The sequence below is a fragment of the Artemia sp. Qi Xiang Cuo genome, chromosome 7 (assembly GCF_049724085.1).
Source record: "Artemia sp. Qi Xiang Cuo chromosome 7, ASM4972408v1, whole genome shotgun sequence".
NCBI classification, from domain to species: Eukaryota; Metazoa; Arthropoda; class Branchiopoda; order Anostraca; family Artemiidae; genus Artemia; species Artemia sp. Qi Xiang Cuo.
The window spans coordinates 26,576,825-26,600,699 of record NC_142800.1 but is presented as its reverse complement, the minus strand read 5'-3'; the positions used below and the strand labels follow the sequence as shown (position 1 = coordinate 26,600,699).

The following is a 23,875-nucleotide window of genomic DNA, read 5'->3' as shown; positions in this document are numbered from 1 at the left end:
GAAACCTTCCCCCTTGAGCCCTCCCCCTTGCTTACGTCCGTCTTAGAATATTCACATTTCAATTTTGTTTTAGATCAAGGGTTTCAAACAGAAAAAATGCATAAAAATTATAATAGTAAAAAATTGGTTATTTATTAAAATTTAGATTTACAAATTTTCTTTTTCAAATTTTCGGGAAAAAAAACTATCAGCGGATCCTCTTCCCTTAACCTGAAAATCATTTCACAGCATTGTACCTCCCGCTTTTATCTAATTTAATTAAGATTCTAATTTCAAGGCTTCTGTTCCATTATTTAGTATCTTTTAGTACATATTTCGATAACTAGCAACACCACGAACTTCCAGCATTAATTCCACAAACCAAGGATAATTCATGAATGAAGGTATAAATCTTAAAAAAAAGAAAAAGATCAATTGGTGTGCTACAGCTAGATTTTCCTTGCGTTTTTTTTAAAATAAAATCATTGTCATTACATTTCTAGGTTGTATATTTTTACAACCAAGGTTTGTAACAACAGCGAACACAGTTCAGTGGCGGATCCAGGATTTTTTTTTTTTGGGGGGGGGGCAAAATAGGTTGATCCGATAAGCTTGCGTCAGGAGAAAGTTTAATTAACGCGAACTTGCGTTAATTAAGTAAATTACACTACTTTAGACTATGTTAGGGGGCGATCAAGGGACATATTCATTTACCAAAAAGTGGCAACCCTGGCAATCATGTATAATACTCTTTCTATCCATAAAAAAAAAAAAAAACAGGACACATGAGTTCGTCCGAATTCTCTTCCAAGAAATCAACCGCTAGCTTCTCGAAGTGAAACCAGGTGACATGAAACTAAGTAAATCCTTCATGGTCGGCAATACTGAAGGAAGTCGAGGTGTGATCTCCTTTTCAATCCTATCCCGCTTTTTGGCATACGTTATGTGAATTTTTGTAGGGGGGCACGGCACCGTTTGAAGAAAGAACTTGTTTTGTCTGATGTGTATCTATATATCTTTGGAAACTTATATGGATCGCATCACATTACTATTTATCTCGGTATGCTGTTGGGGATATATGCTGTTGTTATTGGGTTTTTTAAGCACATTCTTAGACGAAAAATTTTTCTGTGTTGTTTTTGGATTCGTTTTTTTTACTCCTTCCTCCATAACATGACCGTGCATTTGGAGGGGGGGGGGGTGAATTATTTTTTTTTTCAATAAATAAAAGCGAAAATAATGCCCTATAAGTTAAAAAAAATGAAGATAGCTTAAGATTACAATAGCTATAGATTTTTCCTCCAGATGAAGGAGTACAGCATTGTACTCCTTCCGCCACATGTTCTCTTTTATTCTCAGTAAAACTGTCTTTTGCTGCTCCTATTATTATCACAGTTTACTCATATGCTCTTCAGGTTTCTAAACATATTTGTTGATAGGAGGCTACGGGGGAGGAGGCTACGTGGGAGGATCTTTCCATGGGGGGAGAGAATTTCTATGAAGGGGGCGCTGGATTCCCCAGCATTATTTAAAAAACAATCAGAAATTAAATTTAAAAAAAAAACAAGTTTTTTCAACTTGTCAACTTGAAAGTAAGGAGCAGCATTAAAACTTAAAACAAACAGAAAATGTTACGTATATTATGGGGGTTGCCTCTCCTCAATAGCTCGCTCTTACACTAAAGTTTTTTTAAACTTTTAAAAGAGGTTATTATTCTAATTAAACAGCGTTTGTGATTCAGGAGTCATTCTTAAATAACTGGAACAAAAATCAAACCTGGGTTATTATTAGTTTAAAAAAAAAGTAAAATTAAAAAAAGGATCTTCGCCCTGCCCTGCTCCCAATATTATTTTTACTGCTATTACTAGTACCACTTTTATGGCTACTAAACCTCTTCAATTACTGCCTAAGTTGCAACTACTTGTAAGGCTAAGATAACTAAAATGAAAACGACGTCAAAAGGGATTCAAAAGGATACATCATTAATATTTGAAGAACGGCTAACCGAAACTTCCGGGGAATCATAAGGAGATTTTCAACACTGCTACAGCTACTTTTACCTACTCCCACCACTAATACTCCGATACTAGTACTATTAAGGCTACATATATGAAGGTGAAAATTTGAGGAAACATTGAGTGGAAATTTAAACTAAATTAAATGACAATATGTTCATTCATATATGACAATATATGAATGAACATATATGACAATATGTTCAAATGACAATATGCAAAAAATTGCAAATTGTTACTTTGATGCTTTCTTTACTTTGTTATTTTTTACTTTGATATTGTTACTTTGATTCGTATCTATTAGTATCTATTGTATGTTTGTTTGCATTCATTGTTTATTTAATTACTGTTCGTTTTGTTTTTAGCCGAATTTTCGTCACATAGAAGTTATACCTGGATGTGGATCTGAAGCTATTCCGGCAGAATTTAGATGCCACTTTGGTTGTAATGAAAGAGTAAGTCTAATTTCCCACAGAGGCCTTATTTCCCATAAGCTTCATTTTTCAGGTCAACTAGAAAAGGCATAAAACTAAATTAAACACTGCTATTTGTGTCCAGATTTTTAAAAGGGTTTATGTTGTTAAACATTGTTGAAAAGTGTCTCCAGCATACAAATAGCAGGCCAAACTATAAATTCTTGAAGAAAAGCCGAAAATATTTAAACTACTATTTTCTTTTTTTCTTAAAATACTATGTCAATATAATGTCATATATGTCATTTTTTCTTAAAATACTATGTCAATATAAAACGAACAGAACCTCTCGAATAAAAGTAAATTTAGTTTATCAGCCAACCGCACCTTTGAAAGGTGAAAATCTTGATTAAATGATTTGATAGCCATATCCTTAATTTTCCTGAAAAGTTCCGACGGAAGGTTATTGAATAATAAATTCTCGTGTTAATTCATATATCTAACTAAATTGAAACGTCTTTGTTTTTTTTTTTTTCGGCAATTACATGGTTTAAAGCTATGAGACTTCATTTATCCTTTAATATCCTTTCATTTTCAATACCAAAGTAGGTGTTTGATCTAAAAGACTTAGGAATGACTGTTTCTTTCTTGCAATTAAAAAAAAAACCTTCTTGATTTATTAGATTTTCTTGTTTTAACTAAAGAAAAATACTTGTTTAACTAAAAAACAACGAGTTTTACGAATCCACTAAAGTTTTTATGGAACCACTATCCTCCGAGCACGACACTTCATCAGCTGGGGAAAAGGCAATGATGCTTTTTTTTAAGTGTCCAGGCTCAATTTCAACCCTAAATCAGTTGCGTCATCTCAAATTCATTGAGAAAGTTACAGTATCTGCTTCGTATGTTGAGTCTCCCACAAGTGATGCTTGCAGCTTCCACTCATTTCGAGTTTATTTGCAAGTTGAATCGTGGAAAACCCTGGGATGTAATCTCGACCCTGGCCAGTTCGGTTGGGTAATTCAGAATGGATTATGTAGCCCTATTTTTGGTGAACTCCCCGCTGCCCCCAACTCTCTCCTTGCAGTTTTTCGCTGTAAGTGCAAAACCAACTGCTCAAATATGCGATGTACTTGCAAAAGAAATGGCATGAAATGCACCTGGGCCTGTGGAGCTTGCAAGGGAACAAGTTGTGTGAACTGTGTTACAACTGAGTTTCTCGGAGTTGATGATCTCGAAGATAACGATGATCTATGAATATTGATATTTCGTTTTTTTTATCACATTTGTATATTTTATAACTAAAAAGGTTGAGATTGCTTTAATCGTTAATTAAACCATCAAAATGGGTGATAGTTGTCATTCTACATTTTAAGACCGGTTTCTTTCAGATTCAGCGTGGTTTAACACTAGATGAGAAAATTCACCCTCTTCCCGCATACTTCCCCTTTAAATATTGATAACCGTTGTTTATCCTTGCAGTTAGAGATCATTTTCAGATTCAGCGTACTTTATTACCCCTAGATGCATATTGTTTTTCGTGGTTCTACGCATTTCTGCAAAAGACATATTTCTCCTCCTCGTTATTTACCTCAACCCCAAAAAAAACGTATTTGTGAAACAGCTAGATGAGCAAACTTTGCATATTCGGAATCAGCACATTTTTCTGAGTCGGGTAGTCAACGAATCATTTCTATTGCAATTTGTCTTGGGCTAGGCCTTTTTTTTCACACACTTCCTGGACTATACACTTATTCAGTTTTGGTAAGCATTAAATATACTAATTCGATAGTATAGCTGTAAACAGTCAATCCTTAACTTTAGAAGGGTGGGAGGGAGGGCGGGCGTCGTAAAATGTTTTTCAGAAGTTGGGAGAGTAAGAAAAAAGTATATTTTTAAACATGAAAATTGAAATTTACCAGTTTTTTTAGCAGGGAGAACTGTTTCTTTTCCAACCGCATATTAGTATAGCTTTTAAGTAATAAACGAAATAAAATACGAAATACTTTTGAGCTGTGATGTAAATTTCGGCGGTGAAGTTATGTTGATTTTTAATAGTTTTTTTTTAAATAAAGTGGTGGAATCTTAATAAAACCCTAATATATTGACAGATAAAACGTGTTGACAGAACAAACTTCGTTTACTCTAAGGGGACATGTGACAAAAAATTACATCATAACTCACACAAATAATTGATACATCATCATCAACGCCGCTAGTCCTTTTGCTTGACATGATTGTTTTCTAACTGCACGCAGTCGAACTTGTGACAATACAAAATCTTACAAGACTATTTATACCTAAACTCAATGCCATAGAAATCCATTATGTAAAAATTCAGTGACTCAAAATCGTCCCTAGGACCATGTCATTGCGTAACTGACGCTCAAAACCAGATTATGCAAGAGTTCACAAGAGTGCCTTAAGGAATAGCCTTGATAAAGTTCGTCCAACCTCAAGAGTGCCCAAGGGGATAGCCTTGACATTTGCCCTGGAAAAGAGCCAAGGAACGTAAGGCAAACAAAGTATTACCTATATGCGAGGGGCTACTCACTCTCTTTGAAAAAGTTTAGAACTTCCGTAGAATCTATACATTCTGTATGGGACCATGATAACTAATTCTGTATGTGACCATTAGAAATATAACCTATATGCAAGATTCTGCAAGAGTTCACAAGAGTGCCCTAGGGAATAGCCTTGATAAAGTTTGTTCAACCTCATTAGAGAATGGCCTCGATAAAGTTCGTTCAACCTCAAGAGTGCCCTAGGGGATGGCCTTGGCATGTGCCCTGAAAAGGTGCCAAGGATCATAAGGCAAGCAAAATGGAATCTAGGACTCTACTCACTGTTATTCATTATGACGATTGTGTTGCCATTATCAGCTTTTGTGATGATAAGGTCTCTATCATGTTTTAGAGGTGCAAGGGTTTTTACGTCATTTCTGATGTTACTATTCTCATTTTTTTTTTTATCAAATTTGTTCAATTTTATAAACAAAACCTTAAAACTAGTCTTGGGGGTCTTGACTTTTTCTCTTTTTTTATGTCCACTCTGTGTTTTGTAGTCTTGTCGTAGTGAATAAATTGCCAATTGATTGATCGAGCTCACTTAAAAAGTAAATATTGGAGATAACCATAATATATGCAAAATAATATTCAAAACTTACTAGGGAATTATTTAAGTTTTTCCATAATTACTCGTAGGGTTCCGTTCACATATAGGTCACTGTTCATGGGGTTAGTTCACTGCTCTTAGCGGTTTTAGTAGGGATATCTTTTTAAGTGTAGAATATGTACTTCTTGGGTAATACCTTGAAGCTGCTCCATTGTATTTCTGTATTGTTTTCCTCTTAAAATTTCTATTTGTTATAGGTCTGCACATTTAACGAAAACTATTACCGAAACCAGCAACAACGCTTTGAGCAAAACCGAAGGGACAAACAGGGACAAGGTAAGATTTTTATTTAGCCTTATGTTAGAGAGCTGTTATAAAATTTGTGGAGGGAACTTAGGATGGGGTTAACCATCTTCTAGATTGTTAACAACATTGTCTTCCCTCAGAGAGGAAAAGCAATGCTGCATTCGTAATAAAGAAATCCAGGTAACATACTTTAAAATACAAAATTAAACAAATCAATAGTTCTCGAATTCTTGTCCAAAATTTCTGTACTGCTTTTACTTTTATTGCCAAGCCTCTAGATTCATTGAAAAAAAACAAGGGATTGAAGTTCTTTGTCCTTCATGGCTAGATAAATGAAAGCGAAAAATTTTACAATATGAAGTCGTTGATCACATAGAAATTCAGGTGGCAAAATCTGCAAAAAAAGGTGGCAACAATCATAGGAAAAAACATACAACAAGTAATAATATAAATGAATTAATACATCTTAAAAGCGAGTAGTGCTTAGATTGAATATGAAAATCAAGCTTAAAACGAAAAAAATATTTTGTTATTGAAGTATAAATGAAACTTAAAACAAATAGAAATTAAGTAAACAATCAATGCAAACAAACATTTATTCAATTCAATTCAATTTATTAAATACTACAATAAATACATAAATACACTTAAGCGCTAGAGGTCCCAAGAAGCATAGCTTGTAGAAGACCTCGTATCAATCACAAAATCCACACAAAACAAATCAGGGAAAGAACAAAAATACAACAATATCTCAAAAATATAAACACAATGTGAGAAAAATCAACAAAAAAAAACAAAAAAAAAAAAAAACAACACAAAACTGCTACAAAATAACCTTTGACTTAATTTTATGACTTTACTTACTTGACTTATGTCCCATCCGTTCTTGAAGGTCGTTTTGGGGCCTCTTCTTTAACCAGTTCATTGAAGTGCCTCCTGTAGGTACTTCTGTTGTCGGCCAGGCGGCAGAGTTGTGGCAGGTTCTAAGGTGAAAAGTTTCCCTTTCATCTCTTCGGAGGGCGATCTCAGGGTCGAGAACCCTGTACTCGTACATCAAAGGCTATCTTCGAGAGAGGTGTGCTAGCCATGCGTTGTATATGTCCAAGCCATTTGAGTTGTTGCAGTTTTATTTTGTCCAGTATTGCAAATTTGAATTTCAGATTATGGAGAAGCTTGAAGTTGGAGATTCTATCATGGAAGGTGACACCAGCGATGCGTCGTAGAGATTTGGTTTCAAAGGCAGCTAGGCGGCGTTGATCGTCTGTTTTAAGCGTCCAAGATTCACAGGCATAGATGGCGATCAGAATAATGAGGGAGTAGAAGAGTCTCGATTTGAGAGTTGTTGTTAAGTTCTTATTCCTCCAAATGGGCATCAGAGCTTTAAAACTGGAGTTTGCAAGTGCCAGGCGTCTCTTGATGTCTTTGAGTTGGTTGTTATCATAAGTAAGTAAGCTCCCAAGGTAGGCGAAGCCTTCCACCCACTCAATGGTACCTTCACCAAGCTGAAGGCTGAGATTTACATGTGAATCGAATTCGCGTGAACAGCGCATGGCTTTCGTTTTTGAGGTGTTGATTGCCATCCCAAAGAGGTTGGTGGACGAGTGAACGCTGTTAGCCTGAGATTGTGGATCTTGAAGGAACTGGGCTATTAGGACTATGTCATCAGCATATGTCAGTTTGTCTATCACCACTCCTCCGACAAGGGCGCCGGGCGGGTTATCTCTGAGTGAAAGGGCTGCAGTTAGGAAGAGATTAAACAGCTCCGGTGATATTAGGCAACCTTGAAGTACTCCCGTAGAGGTTCTGAAGCTCTCGGTAAATCCCTCTCCAGTCATGACGTGGCTACTGAACTTCTTATACATGTCTTTGATCAGCGAGATCAGGTTGGATGGGATGCCAAAGTGAAGAAGGATGTGCCATAGACCTTTTCTCCATATCCGATCAAAAGCTTGTTTAAAGTCTATGAAAAGGTGGTAGATGCTGCGGCCAAGTTCACTATACTTTTCCATCATCTGCCGAACAGTGAATATCTGATCAATTGTTGATCTATTAGGTCGGAGGCCGGCTTGGTATTCCGGAATGACCAGTGAGGAAATGGCTCGCATACTCCCAAGCATGACTCCGGTGAGGATTTTTGCTGCGTGGCTGGTAAGACTTATTGGGCGGTAGTTGTCGCAGACAGCTTTAGAGCCTTTCTTATGCAGGGAAATAATCGTGGTTTCGCACCAAGGTGAGGGGAAGTGACATTTTTCCCAAACAGCTGCGGCAATTTTGTGGTAAAGGTCAAGGAGTGGTTTGCAGTTTACTTTCAGTAGTTCAGTCTGGATTGCGTTGGGGCTAAAACCTTTTTTTGTTCTCATGTCTCTGATAGCTGCTTCTATTTCAGAATGAAGACGGGGAGGACTTGGATCTGTAGAAGTTATAGGGAAAGTTTTGAGAATTATGGGGTCTGGGACGATGTCCAGATTCAGTTTATTTTTAAAATTGTTTTTCCATCGTGAACGGATTCCGTCTGTGGATTGTATTTGGTTTCCATGTTCGTCAAGAAGGGAGAACGCTTTGATGTCCTTCTTTTTGGCCAATTCCCGCACTCTTCTATACGTGTAGTGGGGGTCTCCTTTCTTGAAGGTCGATTTAAATTGATCACACATTTCTTTAATAAAAGCACGATGAGCACGTCTGATGGATTTCTCAACATCTCGTTTGAGTTGCTTGTACCGGTCCCTACTTTCTTTATCTTGCTTGTTCGTGAGTTGGCGCTTTTCGTCGCAGAGTGAAATGATCTCGTCTGTTATCCAAGGTTTCTGAATGTTTTTTTTTTTTTTTGGTACCCAGTGTGGAATGAGCGACATCACATATGATATTTGTGCTGCTTGTCACCAGGTTGTCAATGTCTTCCTTAGACAGGATAGGTGGAGATCTCGACGTGAGCTCCAAAATTTTTTCGGATAGAATGGTGATATAGGTCATACGTGTGTTTTCGTCTTTCAGTAGATCTGCTCGAAACTTGGAGGTTTTCTGAGATGACTTTGATACTGTTTTAAGTCTTGTTTTGAACTTAGACATGACAAGCGAGATGTCGCTGTCAAAGTCACCACCAGCTAGCGTGACTGTGTTTAGGACAGACGTTTTCCAACGTCTAGACACGAGGATGTAGTCTATTAAGTTTTTAGTTTTTCCATCCGGTGAGGTCCAGGATGTCTTACGGTGAGGTCTGTGCTTGAACAGTGTGTTTGTAATGACTAAATCGCTGTCTCTGCAGAATTCGATAAGGCGTTCTCCTCTTCTGTTCATTCTTCCATGGCCAAATTTGGCCATTACATCTTCGTGTCCTGTGTGGTTTTTTCCAACGATGGCGTTGAAGTCACCAATGACAAAGATTATGTCCTTCTTAGGGACAGAATCAACCAGACTTTGAAGCTGGAGATAGAAGCTTTCAGACTTTTCGTCGTCTCTTCTGGAATCTGAATCATATGCTTGGATAATTATCAGGTTGGTGTGTAAATCTTATAGGTAGATCATGGTGAACTATTCCATGACCGGGTTTATGGATGTTAAGGATTTTCTAGCTTTATTAGACAATAGAGAACCTTCACCTTGTTGATATTTCTGATCATTACGTCCCGAAAGCAGAAGGGTAACATCTCCATGTTTCTCTTCACCAGTGACTGGAAGATGGGTTTCTGCGAGACCGATAACGTCCCAGCTGTACCGTTTTATCTCTCTTAGGAGTAGGTCTATCTTTCCTTGTTTAGCGAGGGTTCTAGTGTTGAGGCAGCCTAAATTGGTGAACAGAGCTCCAAAGCAAGGTCTGGCACTTACGTGTTGATGCTAGATCAAAGTAGGATAAGATGTTTGGAGGAAGTGAGAAATTGGAGGCTCGATGAGCTAGTTTTAGGTTCTGCTTCTTAATAACCACATCTAAGGCATCTAGACCTGTATCACTGTAAAGATCAGCTGTAGGACAGAGTCAGGGAAGGCGAAAAGTTACCTTCACCGCTCTATTATGTGCTGTTTGGAGTTGCTGAAGGGAAGAATAGTTAGTATTGCCCCATACATTGCAGCAATAAGAAAGATAAGGAAGGACAAATGCATAGTAAAGAGAAAGCATTACATCGGAAGGAAGAAATTGATTGGCACGATGAAGTATAGAAACTTGACGAAAAATTATAGAATGTGTATAGGAAATATGAGTTTTGAAAGAAAGAAAACAATCAACATGCAAACCAAGAAGTTCAACATAAGAACACTGGTGAATTATATCAGTACCATAAAAAACAAAGATTTTTGGGGAAGGTTCAGACATGTGGTATGGGGTTTGAAAATGAATAATGCTACTCTTAGAGCTATTCAACAGCGTCCCGTTCGACTCACACCAATCACGGACATAGTTGAGCAGAAGCTGAGCCTTAGCAACCGCAGAGGGCAGATCATTTGAAACCACAAAAAAATTGCTATCGTCTTCTAACAAAACAGTGTGGGTATCAAGGTTGGGTGATGGAGGAAGGTCATTAATATAAATAAGAAAGAGGAGTGGTCCCAAAACTGAGCCTTGAGGTACCCCTTTAGAAACCAAAGCTAGATCCGAATATTTCCCATCGTAATACACAAAGTGAGATCTATTAGAAAGGTGAGATTTAAACCATTTAAAGGCAATTCCCCGAACTCCAGGTAGAGACAGTTTTCCCAGTAAGACAAAATGATCTACCATGTCGAAAGCTTTATAAAAATCAAGAAATAGTCCTAGAACACTACGACCCTTGTCTATGTTAACACGCGCGAATTCTGTAGCGTTAACTAGAGCACATGCAGTAGAGAGTTTAGGTCGGAAGCCATACTGGTGATCAGACAGAACAGAACCGCTTCCAATTGAAGCACCAGTAGACAGGAATGAAAAAAACCTCTTCTGCACAACTTTTTTAATTAATTTTGAGAAAATTGGGAGAATTGATATAGGTCTATAGTTTGACACTAAGCTGGGGTCACCCTTCTTAAAAAGAGAGAGTACTTTTGCAATTTTAAACGAATCAGGGTAAACACCTTTTGAAATAGATAGATCAAAAATATGGGTAAGAGGTTCAACAACATAAGAAAAAACAGACTTAAGCACATGGTTTGTTAGTCCGAGCGCATCAGCTGTGTTTCTGCTACTTAAAGAGGAAATAAAATCACAGATCTCTATGCTTGTACAAGGAGTTAGAAAAATACTTCTCTCAGCTGGTGAAGATTTACCTAGTTTAGGAAAGGAGGGGGTCTTAACAGTTGGTAGGGTGGTAAAGTAAGAGTTGAAGGCACTAGGTACGGCTGGTTTTTCAATAGTTGAACTATCTGCATTCTTGAAGGCAGTATGCTGTTTCTTTGACTGTTTCCTACGAGATAAAGCTTCATTAACTACACTCCAACTTTCTGTACATTACCTTTGCATTCCTGAATTTTCAGCAAAAAATAATTCTTCTTAGCTAATCTAATTGTTGATGTTAATACATTCTTATAAAGCTTATACTTTGATAAATCATCAGGATCAAGGCTTTTGCAAGCTAGCTTAAAAAGCTCTGACTTCTGCATTGTTGATCTCACAAGACTAGGAGACATCCAAGGCATCTTGGGTTTATATTTACTTGAAGATTATACTAGGGGAAAATTTTTTTCAATTAGTGTTGTCAGCCGACTCATTAATGAGGATGAAGCCCTATTAACATCATCAGAATTCATTACTGAACACCAATCATTAGCACTAAGATCAGACATAAGGTTATGAACATTGCTCTGACTATAAATTCTTGAATAAGACTCACCTCTGGTATCCTCTTGGCTCAGCATTTTTAATTTGGGAACAGAACAATAAACTGGAAAATGGAAAGAAAGATCAGAGAAAATAATACCAGAAGAAAATTTAATATCATTTTTAGATGACAGAAAAATGTTGTCAATCAGAGGTGCAGAAGATCTGACTGGATCAATACGAGTAGGAAAGAAAATGCAAGGAAGAAGGCCAGAGCAAGAAATAGATTAAAAAAAACGGTCAAACTCATTATCACACTCAATTTTCAATAAATTGCAGTTAAAGTCTCCAAGCATAAAAACATTTCTTGAAGCAAGCTTACCAACTGAGTACATTTCATCATTTAATTCAGAAAATTTTGCAATTGGGAAAGGTGGAGGCTTATAAAATAAGCAAATAGTTTCATAACTTAGTGTATCACATGACAGGTCAACAATCAATGCATACACACTTCTATTATTTACGACTGGATCAAAAATCTTCTCAAGATCTGAACGTCTCACAACATTAAGATTACTTCTGACAAAAAGGGATATACCACCAGAGCACTTAGTTAGAGATCTAGTTGAGTGGTATGCAGTAAAACCTGACATGTCATACACAGACATATCATCACTGGAAGACAGCCAGGTTTCTGTGAGACCTACTACATCATAAGGGCAGTTGATACCACCAATATATTGCAGAACATTATCCTGTTTGTACCTTAAACCTTGCACATTCAAAGTAAACGCATTAAAGTTTTTAACAGAAGACATTGAGGGCAGCACTTGTTCAAAGTAATGTTGATAAGAATGGTAACAACAATCAGACTGATGAAGAGATTTTAACAGAGGATCATTTTCACTATCATCACTAGAAACAAAAGGTGAATCAAAACACACTGAAACTAGAAGAAAGTTTAGCTTGGAAACAAAAAGAATCTGGAGTATCATCCATTTTTACTATCCAATAGTAGGAAATGTTGTAAAATAGGTAAAGATAAATTAGTATGGACAGAAAGAATACAGTATTGAAAATAAGTTAAAAAAGAAACTCCATGTAATAATTTTGACGACAAGGGAAAAAGAAAAAGCCAAAGAGAGAAAAAAAATTGGCAAAAAAATAACTAAGCAGATGAAATTTTGTTGTAAAGAGAAGAGTTATGTAAAGCAGCACTAGGTCATTCTGAAACAATGCTGGCAAAAGATTCTTGAAAAACAGGAAGGGCATTAATCTCACCAATGGATGATATTTTGAGTACCTTATTTCCACTTTTAACAAAATATCACCATTCACAGTCCTTGCATTATTCCTGTCACAATGAGCTTTAGCTTGTGAAAGTAAGGTAAGCCTAGGTTTAGTCAAAGGCTCATTAATGACCACACCAGATCCTTTTTATTTTTGAGAAGCAAGAAACGTGCTCTCAGGTTGTAGAACTAAATAATAACTGTTCTATTCCTATTAATAGCTCGTTTTCTAATGTGTTTCACAAATAATAACTTACTGTTCAGAACACTGATGCCAGGAAATTTATCTTGGCAAAGTGACAAAAACTTAGGTTCGGGGTTGTCAAATATAGTATCCTCAGGTAGTTCAAACACAATGAATTGATTTTTTAATTCTTGCTGCTTATGTTGATCAGTTTGAGCAGCGACATGATCAGCAAGCTTTTTTTCAATGTCTGCAATTTTACCAGAAAAGTCCATTGCTTGAAGCTGTGTTCTGACCATCTGTTTAATGTCTTCCTGGATGGAGTCTGACATCAGGTCCTTTACTGCCAAATTAAGGTCAACTTTGTCACCTTTCATAGGCAGACCAAGGGATTGAATTTGTGACTGAATGCTCTTTGTAACAGAAGTAAGCAGGGATTTAAAGACATTTTCTTCAATGGACTTTGCCATCTTCTTCAAATTAGTAATTTCTGTCTGAATCTCAGGTGTAGCAATCATGGGCGCCCATAGGCTGAATTTTAGGGGGAAGGGGGCAAAATATTGAAAAATACGTTATATCCTTGAATATCCGTATATTCTTCCAATTTCATTCGAGGGCACTTTCTTGTACAAACACATGGTTTTCTCTTTTAAAATGTAAAATGTAATTTTGATATTGCCCTTGCTTTCAAAACCAACAATAACAGATAAAAAACATAATGGTGGCAGAAAATTTTGCCGACATCGGTGGTTTGTGTTAAAAATCACATTTGCCCTCTTAGTAAAAATCTCTGTTGTGAACCACGTGAGTGAAATTAAATGAATCACATGAAAATTAAATGAGTGAAACTGGAGTTTACAATATAATCACAAATTTTTAATCATTAAAAAATCAAACAATAAAAAACGGATTTAAGATTTTGATTTATCCAAATCTAAAAAAAAATGAATTAACTCATGAAAAGAAACTTACATAGGATCTTTAAATCACAAAATTATAACTTTTCAGAAAAAGCAAATTGTAGATTTTGCTTCTGTTTGGAAAATTTGTCTATAGCCAGCTCTTCCAAATTGAACTCTTGTACTCTACACCTGTGAATGCTTATTTAGCTCAAACGTGATAGGCGTTCCTCGCTCATAGTACTCTTCAGCCGTGTTTTAATTCGCCTCAGGATGCTAAAGGATCTCTCCACAGTACATGTTGTTGGTGGGATCGTTAGATAGTTAACAAGGGCCCTTATAATTGAAGGGAAAAATGTAGTTTCAGAGAAGAGATCTATGAGCTTCACTTCCTCACCACAGTCTTTGTTTTTCCACACATCGTACCACGTTCTTGCTTCCACTTCTAAATTTTCATTGTCATAGAACTTAGATAGATCTTTCATAGCATTAACAAATGTATCCTTCTCCGTGTTTTTTAAAATGTTGGGATGAATAAGAATTCCTTTGGACGGGGTTTTGTTGCGGTCATTGAATCTCGATTCAAGTGACACAATTAACGAGTCCAAATAAGGAATAAAAACAGCTAACCCGTAGTAATCTATTGGATTAGTCATAGAAATGTTTGAGCGATGACTTTGTCTTGCGGTTGTCCTAGGTGTTTTGATTTCAATTTCCAGTAAATCACAGGTTTTTTGTAATTCCGTGATAATTCCTTCAAATTCCGTGACTGCTTCTACTCTGTGCTTTTGAAAAACCCATAACAATTTCTCTTTTACGTGCATATGTACAGCATGTAGGTCAAAATCGACGGACTGCATTTTATTTACAACTGGCTCAAGGTACGAAGAGTATCTGGAAATGATTTTTAGACATACGATAGAAACTACTGATGATATTGCTACATCCAACTGAAAAGCTTGTGAACGCGTTTCTTGGTTCACCTCATTTTTAGTGGGAAGTTGAGCCAAAGCTTCCTTAATGGCTATAAAAATGTTTGAAAAGTTGCGTATGCATCAGTACTTCTCGGACCACCTTGTTTCACACAGAATAGGAATTTTCGGGATTTTTTTCCTTCTAAGAGTGCTCTCCCTGAAGAATCGGATCACTTTTTTTATTGTGCCTATTGTGTTTCTAATTTCTGGTACAATATTGAGGTCATTGACTACTAAATTTAATCTATGAGAGGCACAGTGAAAATACACAGCTTTTGGATATTTTTCCCTGATTCTTCGTTGAACTCCACTATCTTTCCCGGCCATCGTTGAACATCCATCAAATCCTAAACCAATTAGCTTTGTCATGTCTAGTCCTATCTTGTCTGTGAAATGCAAAATTGCATCAGCAATACTTCCTGCATCTTATTTTTAAAGTTTGGCAAACACTATAAATTCTTCTTTGATCACCCATCCAACGTTTGAATCCGTTTTTATGTAACGTACCCCTATTGACATCTGCTCTTTTCCACTAACATCAGCAGTCTCATCTGCTAGCAAAGAGAATGCTTGGCTATCATTTACTTCTTTGACTATTGTATCTTGTAGTATAGTCCCACAAATATTTATTAGCTCATTTTGGACTCTATGAGATGTAAATTTAGCTTTTCCTGAATGTGTTGTTATGTGGTCTTTAAGGACTTGATCTCCTGCTTCAATGCGAAAACAAAGCAGGTCTTGAAAGTTTCCTCCCTTTGAATGATTTCCACGGAGAACAATGTCGTGAGTATCACAAAATATAATTGCTTTTAAAATTGATGTAATTTTGCTTCGGTTTATCTGTATAAGATCAGATATAGCAGAGTCCAGTTGTTCTTTGATGTCTTTTTTCTTCTTCGTCACTGAATCACAGAAGTTATTAGCATCAATTACAGCTTCGTGGTGCTACTTGGATTTGGCATGATTCCGTGCGTCTTCATGAAAATGTTTGAAGTCCTTGTGAGCTTTTATCACGAAAGAGTCAAAAATGCCTCTCTTCAAGGCTGGCTTAAATAACACACAATCAAACAGTTCGTGGTAACGAACTGTAAGTAAGGAGCGACCCGGCTCAATGGTAACCGAAACTCTAAAAAACGGAATTTTGATACCAATAGATACAGAAAAAGAATTAAATTTTAATTCTGATTTCAAATATATAAGTTTCATCAAGTTTAATCTTACCTGTCAAAAGTTACGCGCCTGAGAAAATTTGGCTGATTTTCAAAAAAAGGGGGAAATATAGAACCTTAATAAAAACCACACCATCATAATCAGCGTATCAGAGAACCCTATTGTAGAGGTTTCAAGCTCCTATCTACAAAATGTGGAATTTTGTATATTTTTGCCAGAAGAAAGATCACGGATGCGTGTTTATTTGTTTTTTTTTCCCCAGGGGTGATTGTATCGACCCATTGGTCCTAGAATATTGTGGGGGGGGCTCATTGGAATGGAAATTAAAAGTTCTAGTGCCCTTTTTAAGTGACCAAAAAAATGGAGGGCAACTAGGCCCCCTCCCACGCTCATTTTTTTCCCAAAGTCACCTGATCAAAATTTTGAGATAGAGATTTTGTTCAGCATGTTCGAAAATATTATAAGTATGTCTTTTAGGATGACTTAATCCCCAGAAGTTCCCGGGAGGAAGGCTGAAAGTTATGGACTTTACCCAATGTTAACATATAGTATTGGTTATTGGGAAGTATACAGTACAGACGTTTTCAGGGGAGATATTTCCTGGTAGGGGGGGGGTCGGGGGTTATATGGGAGGATCTTTTCATGAAGGAAGTTTTCATGGGGGAAGGGACATTGCTATGAAGGGGACGCTGGACTTCCCAGCATTATTTAAAAAAGGATTAGAAATTAAATATAAAAAAACAAGCTTTTCAACTGCAACAGCAGCAACATCAAAACTTTAAACGAACAGAAAATATTACATATATGATTGGGTTCACCCCCTAGTCAATACCTCACTCTTTAAGCCAGAGATTTTTTAGTGTATTCGACTTCACTAAAAGGCGGGCTTTGTAAATATTAAATAATAAAAAACAAGTTTTTTTAACTGAAAGTAAGGAGCGACATTAAAACTTAAAACGAACAGAAATTATTCCGTATATGAAAGGGGCTGTCTCCTCCTCAACGCCTTGCTCTTTACGCTAAAGTTTGACTTTCTCACAACTCTATTTTTTTTAACAATAAAAAACTTTAGCGTAAAGAGCAAGGCGTTGAGGAGGAGACAGCCCCTTTCATATACGGAATAATTTCTGTTCGTTTTAAGTTTTAATGTCGCTCCTTACTTTCAGTTAAAAAAACTTTTTTTTTATTATTCAATATTTACAAAGCCTACCTTTTAGGGAAGTCAAATACACTAACCATGTATAAGCATGCAACCAACTTTCCTTAAATTTATATGCATCTATAACAATAATAGAAACACCTTTCTCGAAATCATGAGATTAATAGTTTACACTCGGCTTTGTCAGCAATTCGTATTTTTTACAATCAGAAATACCTGGCTTTTCCAAAAAGCTCACTGAATCAACAATTTCAACCGCACTGTCATTAACATTCGTGTTTTTGGGTTGTAAGGATCGCTGAAACTCAACGAATCTTCTTGAAGTTGAAGGTTGTTCCATTACAGTTTCTTTGGCTGTTGATGACAAGACATCTAAATCAGGCAACTGCTGATCTTTTTTATTATCTGGAGGCGAGGTTTCCTCAAACTTAGCTTTTTGTATATTTTTTGATTAAAAAAACTTCCGGATATCCATTTTTCTAAAAATAAAGAAAATATATCATTTAGAACTGCCTCATTAGTAATTTGGAGTTAGGGTTTTGTTTGAGCAAGGAATGATTTTGATTTAAATGGAACGAATTTTATAGAAAACACCAAACTAGCAAATAAGTAATGTAGGTGCTATTAATCAAAGCCACCAGGGCTTTCAATAACATCTGCAACGATTTCTGCGTATCAATGAATATTCTTCGACAAGCGTACATTAAAATACCAGGAATTAAATAAAAATATATTTTTTTCACCTGAAATTAAGGAGCAGCATTAAAATTTAAAACGAATAGAAATAAACCTTTAAACACCTGACTATTCACGCTAAGATTTGTTAGTACCTTTTAAAACAGCTTCTTATTGTTCTAATTAAATAACAGTTGTGTTTCAGGAATCGTTCTAACAGAATAGGGACAAAATTCAAACTGTAGCGTAAATAACGTGGCGTTAAAGAGGGGACAACGACAAACCCCTCATATATGTAATAATTCTTGTTCGTTTTAATGTTGCTCCTTAGGCCTATTTTCAGATGATAAAAACTTTTTTGATATTTACGGTTAGAAGATTGTATGGTACTTACGCATTAGCCAGAAAACACACGAGAAATTGTACAGCGAACATGATACAACAAACTAGTTAAACAGCTTCTTTATCAAGAGAATTCCTTGGGCGCTCTAGGCAAAAAGGGGTTTCTCACTCCGTGAACAATATTTAAACTTTAGTTTGTTGGGGTTGTGGGGCAAAAAAAGGTTCCTAGGTTAGGTTATGTATTTGATTTATACTATGCTTTACCCCCAGTCCCACCCCTCCTATGTGCAAATATATATCCCAAATTTGTTTCTAAGCTATTGTATTTTCATCATATTTTGATTTACTTCATTAGCATTAACCAAGCTTCACCTCTCGCGTGTTTTCTGGCTAATACGTAAGTACTGGTTGTATTTAGGGAGAGTTCCTAAGAAGAAATTCAATTATAAAACATTTTTAAATTCTATTGTTTCTATCTCAAGAGCCTTCATACAGGGTTACTAATTGTTCAAAAATTAGAAGTTGTAAAGATATGCCTGAATATTTAAACAAATTTACTAGGCTATCCCTAATTTGAGCAAAATAGCTTTTCCGTTAAATTTTCTTCGCCTACTTAACAGCTTCGCAAGACTGTAAAAAGATCCTAAACTGCAATTTAAAATATTAAGCCTACCGAAAATATTGCACGGGTGAAGAACCAGAATAATAATTGTGAGGGAAGGGGAATACGTTTGAGGGGAGAAGGTGGCATGACAAGTACAACTCTCAGATAATAAAGAACTTAATTGTTACACATCAAATGAAACAAAATTTAAACGGTAAGAATTTGTGGAAAAAAGATCGGTGCTTTCCGATTATGTCGGCCTTTCTAAAAAGTCCTTCTTGGTTAATGCTAATGAAATAAAATAAAATAGGATGAATATATATTTGTTTAGAAACAAATTTGGGCTATATATTTGCACATTAGGAGGGTTGGGGCTGGGGGTAGATAATATCATATATTAAATACGTAATCTCACGTAACCTAGGTCCCTACCCCTCCCCCAACCCCCCGAAAATACAGTTTAATATCGTATACACAAAGAAAACCACGCAATACTTGCCAACTTTGTAGTGGTTAACACGTCAAAAACGGGTTTTATCATTGTCTGCTATTTATCGGTTAAACCGAAAGGCCCACACAATGGGAAAGTACCAAAAGATCAATTTCTTCAATATATCATGCGTTCACTCATTAGGTATTAAACATTAATACAGAATGTCCGAAACCAAAGTAGCAAAAAAAAAAAATGAACTTACGATTCGGCTTTCAAAAGAATTCTCCTCTAGATATTCAATTTCAGAACTCAAAATACAACTGAAGAATCCAACTTCAAATAAAATTCTTCAATAGTTTTGACCACGACCACGAATGATGTAGAGTCGTATAGCATTAGGGATACTAGATTTGAATCGAAATGGTTTAGTCTTAACAAGAACCGTCTATCATTTGTATGCATTGTAAAACAACAGACAAAAATTAACGAGCAAGAGAGTAAGGCAGTGAAAAAATGTATGGCAAGTAAAGTAATAATCGCTAGGGATGGATAGTCATTAGTGATAGATCACTGGGGGTGGTAACGTGATTGGGTGATTTTCGGGGAACAATATTTTTTTTCGGGGAGCCAAAGAGATTTCGGGAAAATCCCCAAATAGCGGGGATATTCGAAGCCCTGAACGCCACGCAACCTTATTTCTGTAAATTTAAACGGGAGTATAGGCCTATATACCTAAAATGAAGATGAAAAACTAAAACTAAAAAAATTACGAACATTTCGCACGTTTTTTGACCCTCAAAACTTTAGCAGAAGTCAGAATTTGCCTCAAACTTACAGGGCTCTTATTTGAGATCCCCAAAACGTATTTAAACTTTTTCAGATTTTGACGATCTTTCGGGAAGCAAATGTCTTATTTACCAGGTCTAATCGGCACTTCCAATGCTATATATAATAGAAATCACAAAACAAAAATGTAAGGCAACGTATTTCAGCCAGGGGGGGGGGCCTCCCCCCCCCCTTATGGGCGCCCATGCTTCCTGTTGGGGGAGGACGCCCTTTTTCACGGGAATGGCATTTTTTTTTGGAAAGTTTTTGGTAGTATATGGTGACTTTAAATGTGTCCAGTTCGCCTGCTATTTAATGAGAAAAAGAGTAGGTGACGTCTAAAGTTAAAATTAAATTAATTTTGAATTTAAAATTTGTCGTCACTGAGAAGAGAGGAGGTGGTTTTATTTCTAATTAAAAAAAGAGCATTCTTTAGAGCTTGAATGATTCTTGACATTTTTTCAAGCTTCGTAAATTTGATTTTCTTAGAAACTGAGATCGAGCACTTACTACTATATTAATTTCGTATTTTGCACTGATTTTGCCTTATTATTACACTGACAAAATGCCAAGAGACGCTGGCGGTGTTGGTGTTTTTTTCGACAGTACTGTCAGTTACCACTTTAATAATATGTTACCCATATTCTTTTGGGCGCGCTATGAATGACGAACTTTCTATAGATTCGGCATGTTTTAATGCTCTCAGAGACCTTCTGTGCCTCGCCCAAGAATGCAAGTCATACACTCGCCCATAGAAGGTAAGTCACACGGGTAAGGGTTGGGAGAATTTTCTTTTACTGTTATAGCTCAAAGATTTCCTACTTTAATTGTACTGCACATATCTAACAAATTGGAGCTGTATCATTCAGCTTGAAAACATAATTATTACTGAATTTTCCTCAGTTAAATCTTATTGAATTTAAAAATCACATCAAAAAAGTGTATCTACATATCTTTTGAACTATTTAAGGTATTAACTTCAAACTTTTAAGGCCTGTATTATTGCTACTACTACTCTTATCTTCTCTTTAATTTTTGTTAGTTGTTGTAATTTTCTCATGTTGTGCTTGTTTAGATGTTTTGCTGGCTAATGACATTCGCGGGTTAATGACTATCATTCATATTATATATCATAGACTTCATAGACATCTTTTAGACTTATCTATCAACAAATGAAATAACATAATTTTTATACAATCCTAAAAGGCCTTATCCCAGATTTCCCTCTCAATCGCTCAGACTATCTGTCTTGGTTCTTTCTACAATTAGCCATATCTTGATGCCTTCTGTAAAATAATTGATTTTTAATTTCTTTAAGGATATATATTTATTTAATGACAGTTTTAAATTTTTCACCATATAATATTCACAGTTTTTTAAGTGCCAGCAGAATTGGAATATGGAGGAGTGATCCTATTCGAAGATTTTTTTTTCGTATTCATCTTTAAAAAGAATAGCCTACCTGCTTAATTCGAGCTAACTCTTGAGTACTAACTTCTGCTCTTCTTCTATAGGTAGCGATTCCTGTGCTATTTGTTCCAAGAAAAACTTTGGAGACCTTTTGATGATCTCTGGGAGTTTGTTTCACATGAGTTGCGTGGATTTCTTGAGATGCTCAAGTTAGTATGCTTTTTTTAATCATTATAACAATTATTGTTAATTATTATTATAATAATAAATGTTTGAGGAATTTTTTAGTGGTGGTAGGGAGAGGATTTTTTGCAGGATAAATTTTCTATGGAAGAATTTTTCGCAGTAGAAATGTGTTATCGAGGAATTTTCCCAAGAAAAAACTTCTCACTGGAGGGGGGGGCAGTTTCCAAGAAAAAACAACACAACATGGGGGGTGTCTGGAGTGATTGGGAAAAAGATCAGTTATTAAAGTCTTTTTTAAATGAAAATACGGCAAGGAGAATTTTTCGGGTGAAAATCAACCACAAGAAATTTTACAGGGATGGGGGGGGGTTTAAGTGAGGACGGAATTAATAGTTAATTTATTTGGATAGCGTCGTTGATCTAATTTTTTTGTCTGGTCTTAGGAGTGCCTTAGATAAATTAAACATTAAATTTTGGATTTTAACTTTAAATTTCCACAAACTTTCACTTTAACACAAAACGTTATAAAATTTTCTTTCAATATATTAAAGTCATTTAGGCTATAGGTAGCACTTGCTTTGATATTTCTAGGCCTAATGCACTGTATAAAGATGATATAATTATAAAATCTATCATATAAAATATATGTATAAGATAATATAAGATAATATAAAGATAAAATCTATTATTTATATACTGTGGCCTAATGTAAGATCTGAGTATATCTCACTTCTAAATCTCGGAATTAAAAAAAAAAAAAAAAAAAAAAAAAATTATCCCAAATATGGCATACTTCTAAGGTATCAGTTGATTTTATAGTCTGATAGTGTAGACATATCAAATGGCATGAACCTTTGGTTCCATGGTACCATTGAACTGGTCTTGGAGTTATGGATTGTATGTAATCGCTCAAATCAAAGGGGGTATAAAAAATTAGGTGTTAATTATGCCAAAAAAACAATGTCTGTGAATATAAGTTTAGATCCAAAAAATTAAAAAAATGATGCTAGTTGCTTCTTAAAATAACATAGTATATATATTCATATGTATTTCTACATATAAATGTATATATACACATACATATATTTACATGAACTGTCACCATATTTCTAGTATATCTAATATTTTTTTCTTTTTTTCAAACTATAGCTTTAATTTTACTTTTGGAATTTATCATTACTTTAAGAAACATGGTAGAATAATACAAATTATATCTTGAGCATATACAAGAAGCAAAAAAAATTCGTAGGTCTTAAGGGTTATCCCTTCTTAGCCATCATTTCTTCGAAAAACACAGTAATTATGTACCTTCGAATTTATTTAATCACTGCAATATTTATTCTTGGTGCAAATTTTAAATAGGCCTATCAAGACTTTTAAACTGTAAAGTTTTATTAAGCGTAAATCACAGTATGAAAAAATATTTTCTGTATCCGTTTACTTGTAGCTATCAGCGGTTTTTCATTTCCTGGTAGCATGATTTTATTGAAGTACACATTGTATGCACTATTTATATATGAAGGAATAATTGATTTAAGAGAAATTTTTCATGAAAACGTTACTCAAATTTGAACTCTAACAAATAGATTTTGAGACCCTATCAGAGAACTGAGATTGAACTCTGTTTATGGGCTTAGCAGCAGTTTTTGCAACGTGACTTGGCTATTCAAATTTATACATATGCAATATACATATGCAAAATACATTTATAAATATATATTTACTCTATAACGCTAATACCACGACTATATATTACAATTATCCGCATTTTTTTAATCTTTGTTTTCCAACTTTTTTTTGTTCTATATTGAATAAACTTTTCTCAGTAAGTGCTTTGAGCTCACTCTCTGTCAGTTTGTTCATACCAACTTTTGAGTTTTTTAATTGTCTTTGAATTTAAAGTAACTGAGACAGTTTAATGAAGTATTTGCCTGCCATTTCATTTTTTCTGGCTTTAATTTCCTTATGGGACAAAATATGAAAACTATTTTTACACACGACCACACTCCTAGCTTACGGCTTATCAAACAATTCGTGGTAACGAACTGTAAGTAAGGAGCGACCCGGCTCAATGATAATTTCTCATTGATCTCTCATAATCAATCTCATAATCTAATTTCTCATAATTCCTCATAATACCGGCTCATTGATAAGTTGAATAATTTCGAAGTTTAAA

The 23,875-nt window shown here is 35.5% G+C and overlaps 2 protein-coding genes across 2 annotated transcripts in view; one reads left to right on the top strand and one right to left on the bottom strand.

Moving 5' to 3' along the window:
- Positions 1-21,739, top strand: part of LOC148950110 (uncharacterized) — a 48,210-nt gene extending 26,471 nt beyond the window's left edge. The window contains exons 3-5 of the mRNA XM_089091451.1: positions 2,360-2,449; positions 5,779-5,857; positions 21,618-21,739. Of these exons, the coding sequence (XP_088947577.1) occupies positions 2,360-2,449; positions 5,779-5,857; positions 21,618-21,727 (279 nt within the window). The 3' untranslated portion in view covers positions 21,728-21,739. The remainder of the gene's footprint in view (positions 1-2,359; positions 2,450-5,778; positions 5,858-21,617) is intronic.
- A 515-nt stretch (positions 21,740-22,254) lies between these two features.
- LOC148950109 (uncharacterized) overlaps positions 22,255-23,875 on the bottom strand; it is a 21,266-nt gene continuing 19,645 nt past the window's right edge. The window contains exon 4 of the mRNA XM_089091779.1: positions 22,255-22,328. Within this exon, the coding sequence (XP_088947905.1) occupies positions 22,255-22,328 (74 nt within the window). The remainder of the gene's footprint in view (positions 22,329-23,875) is intronic.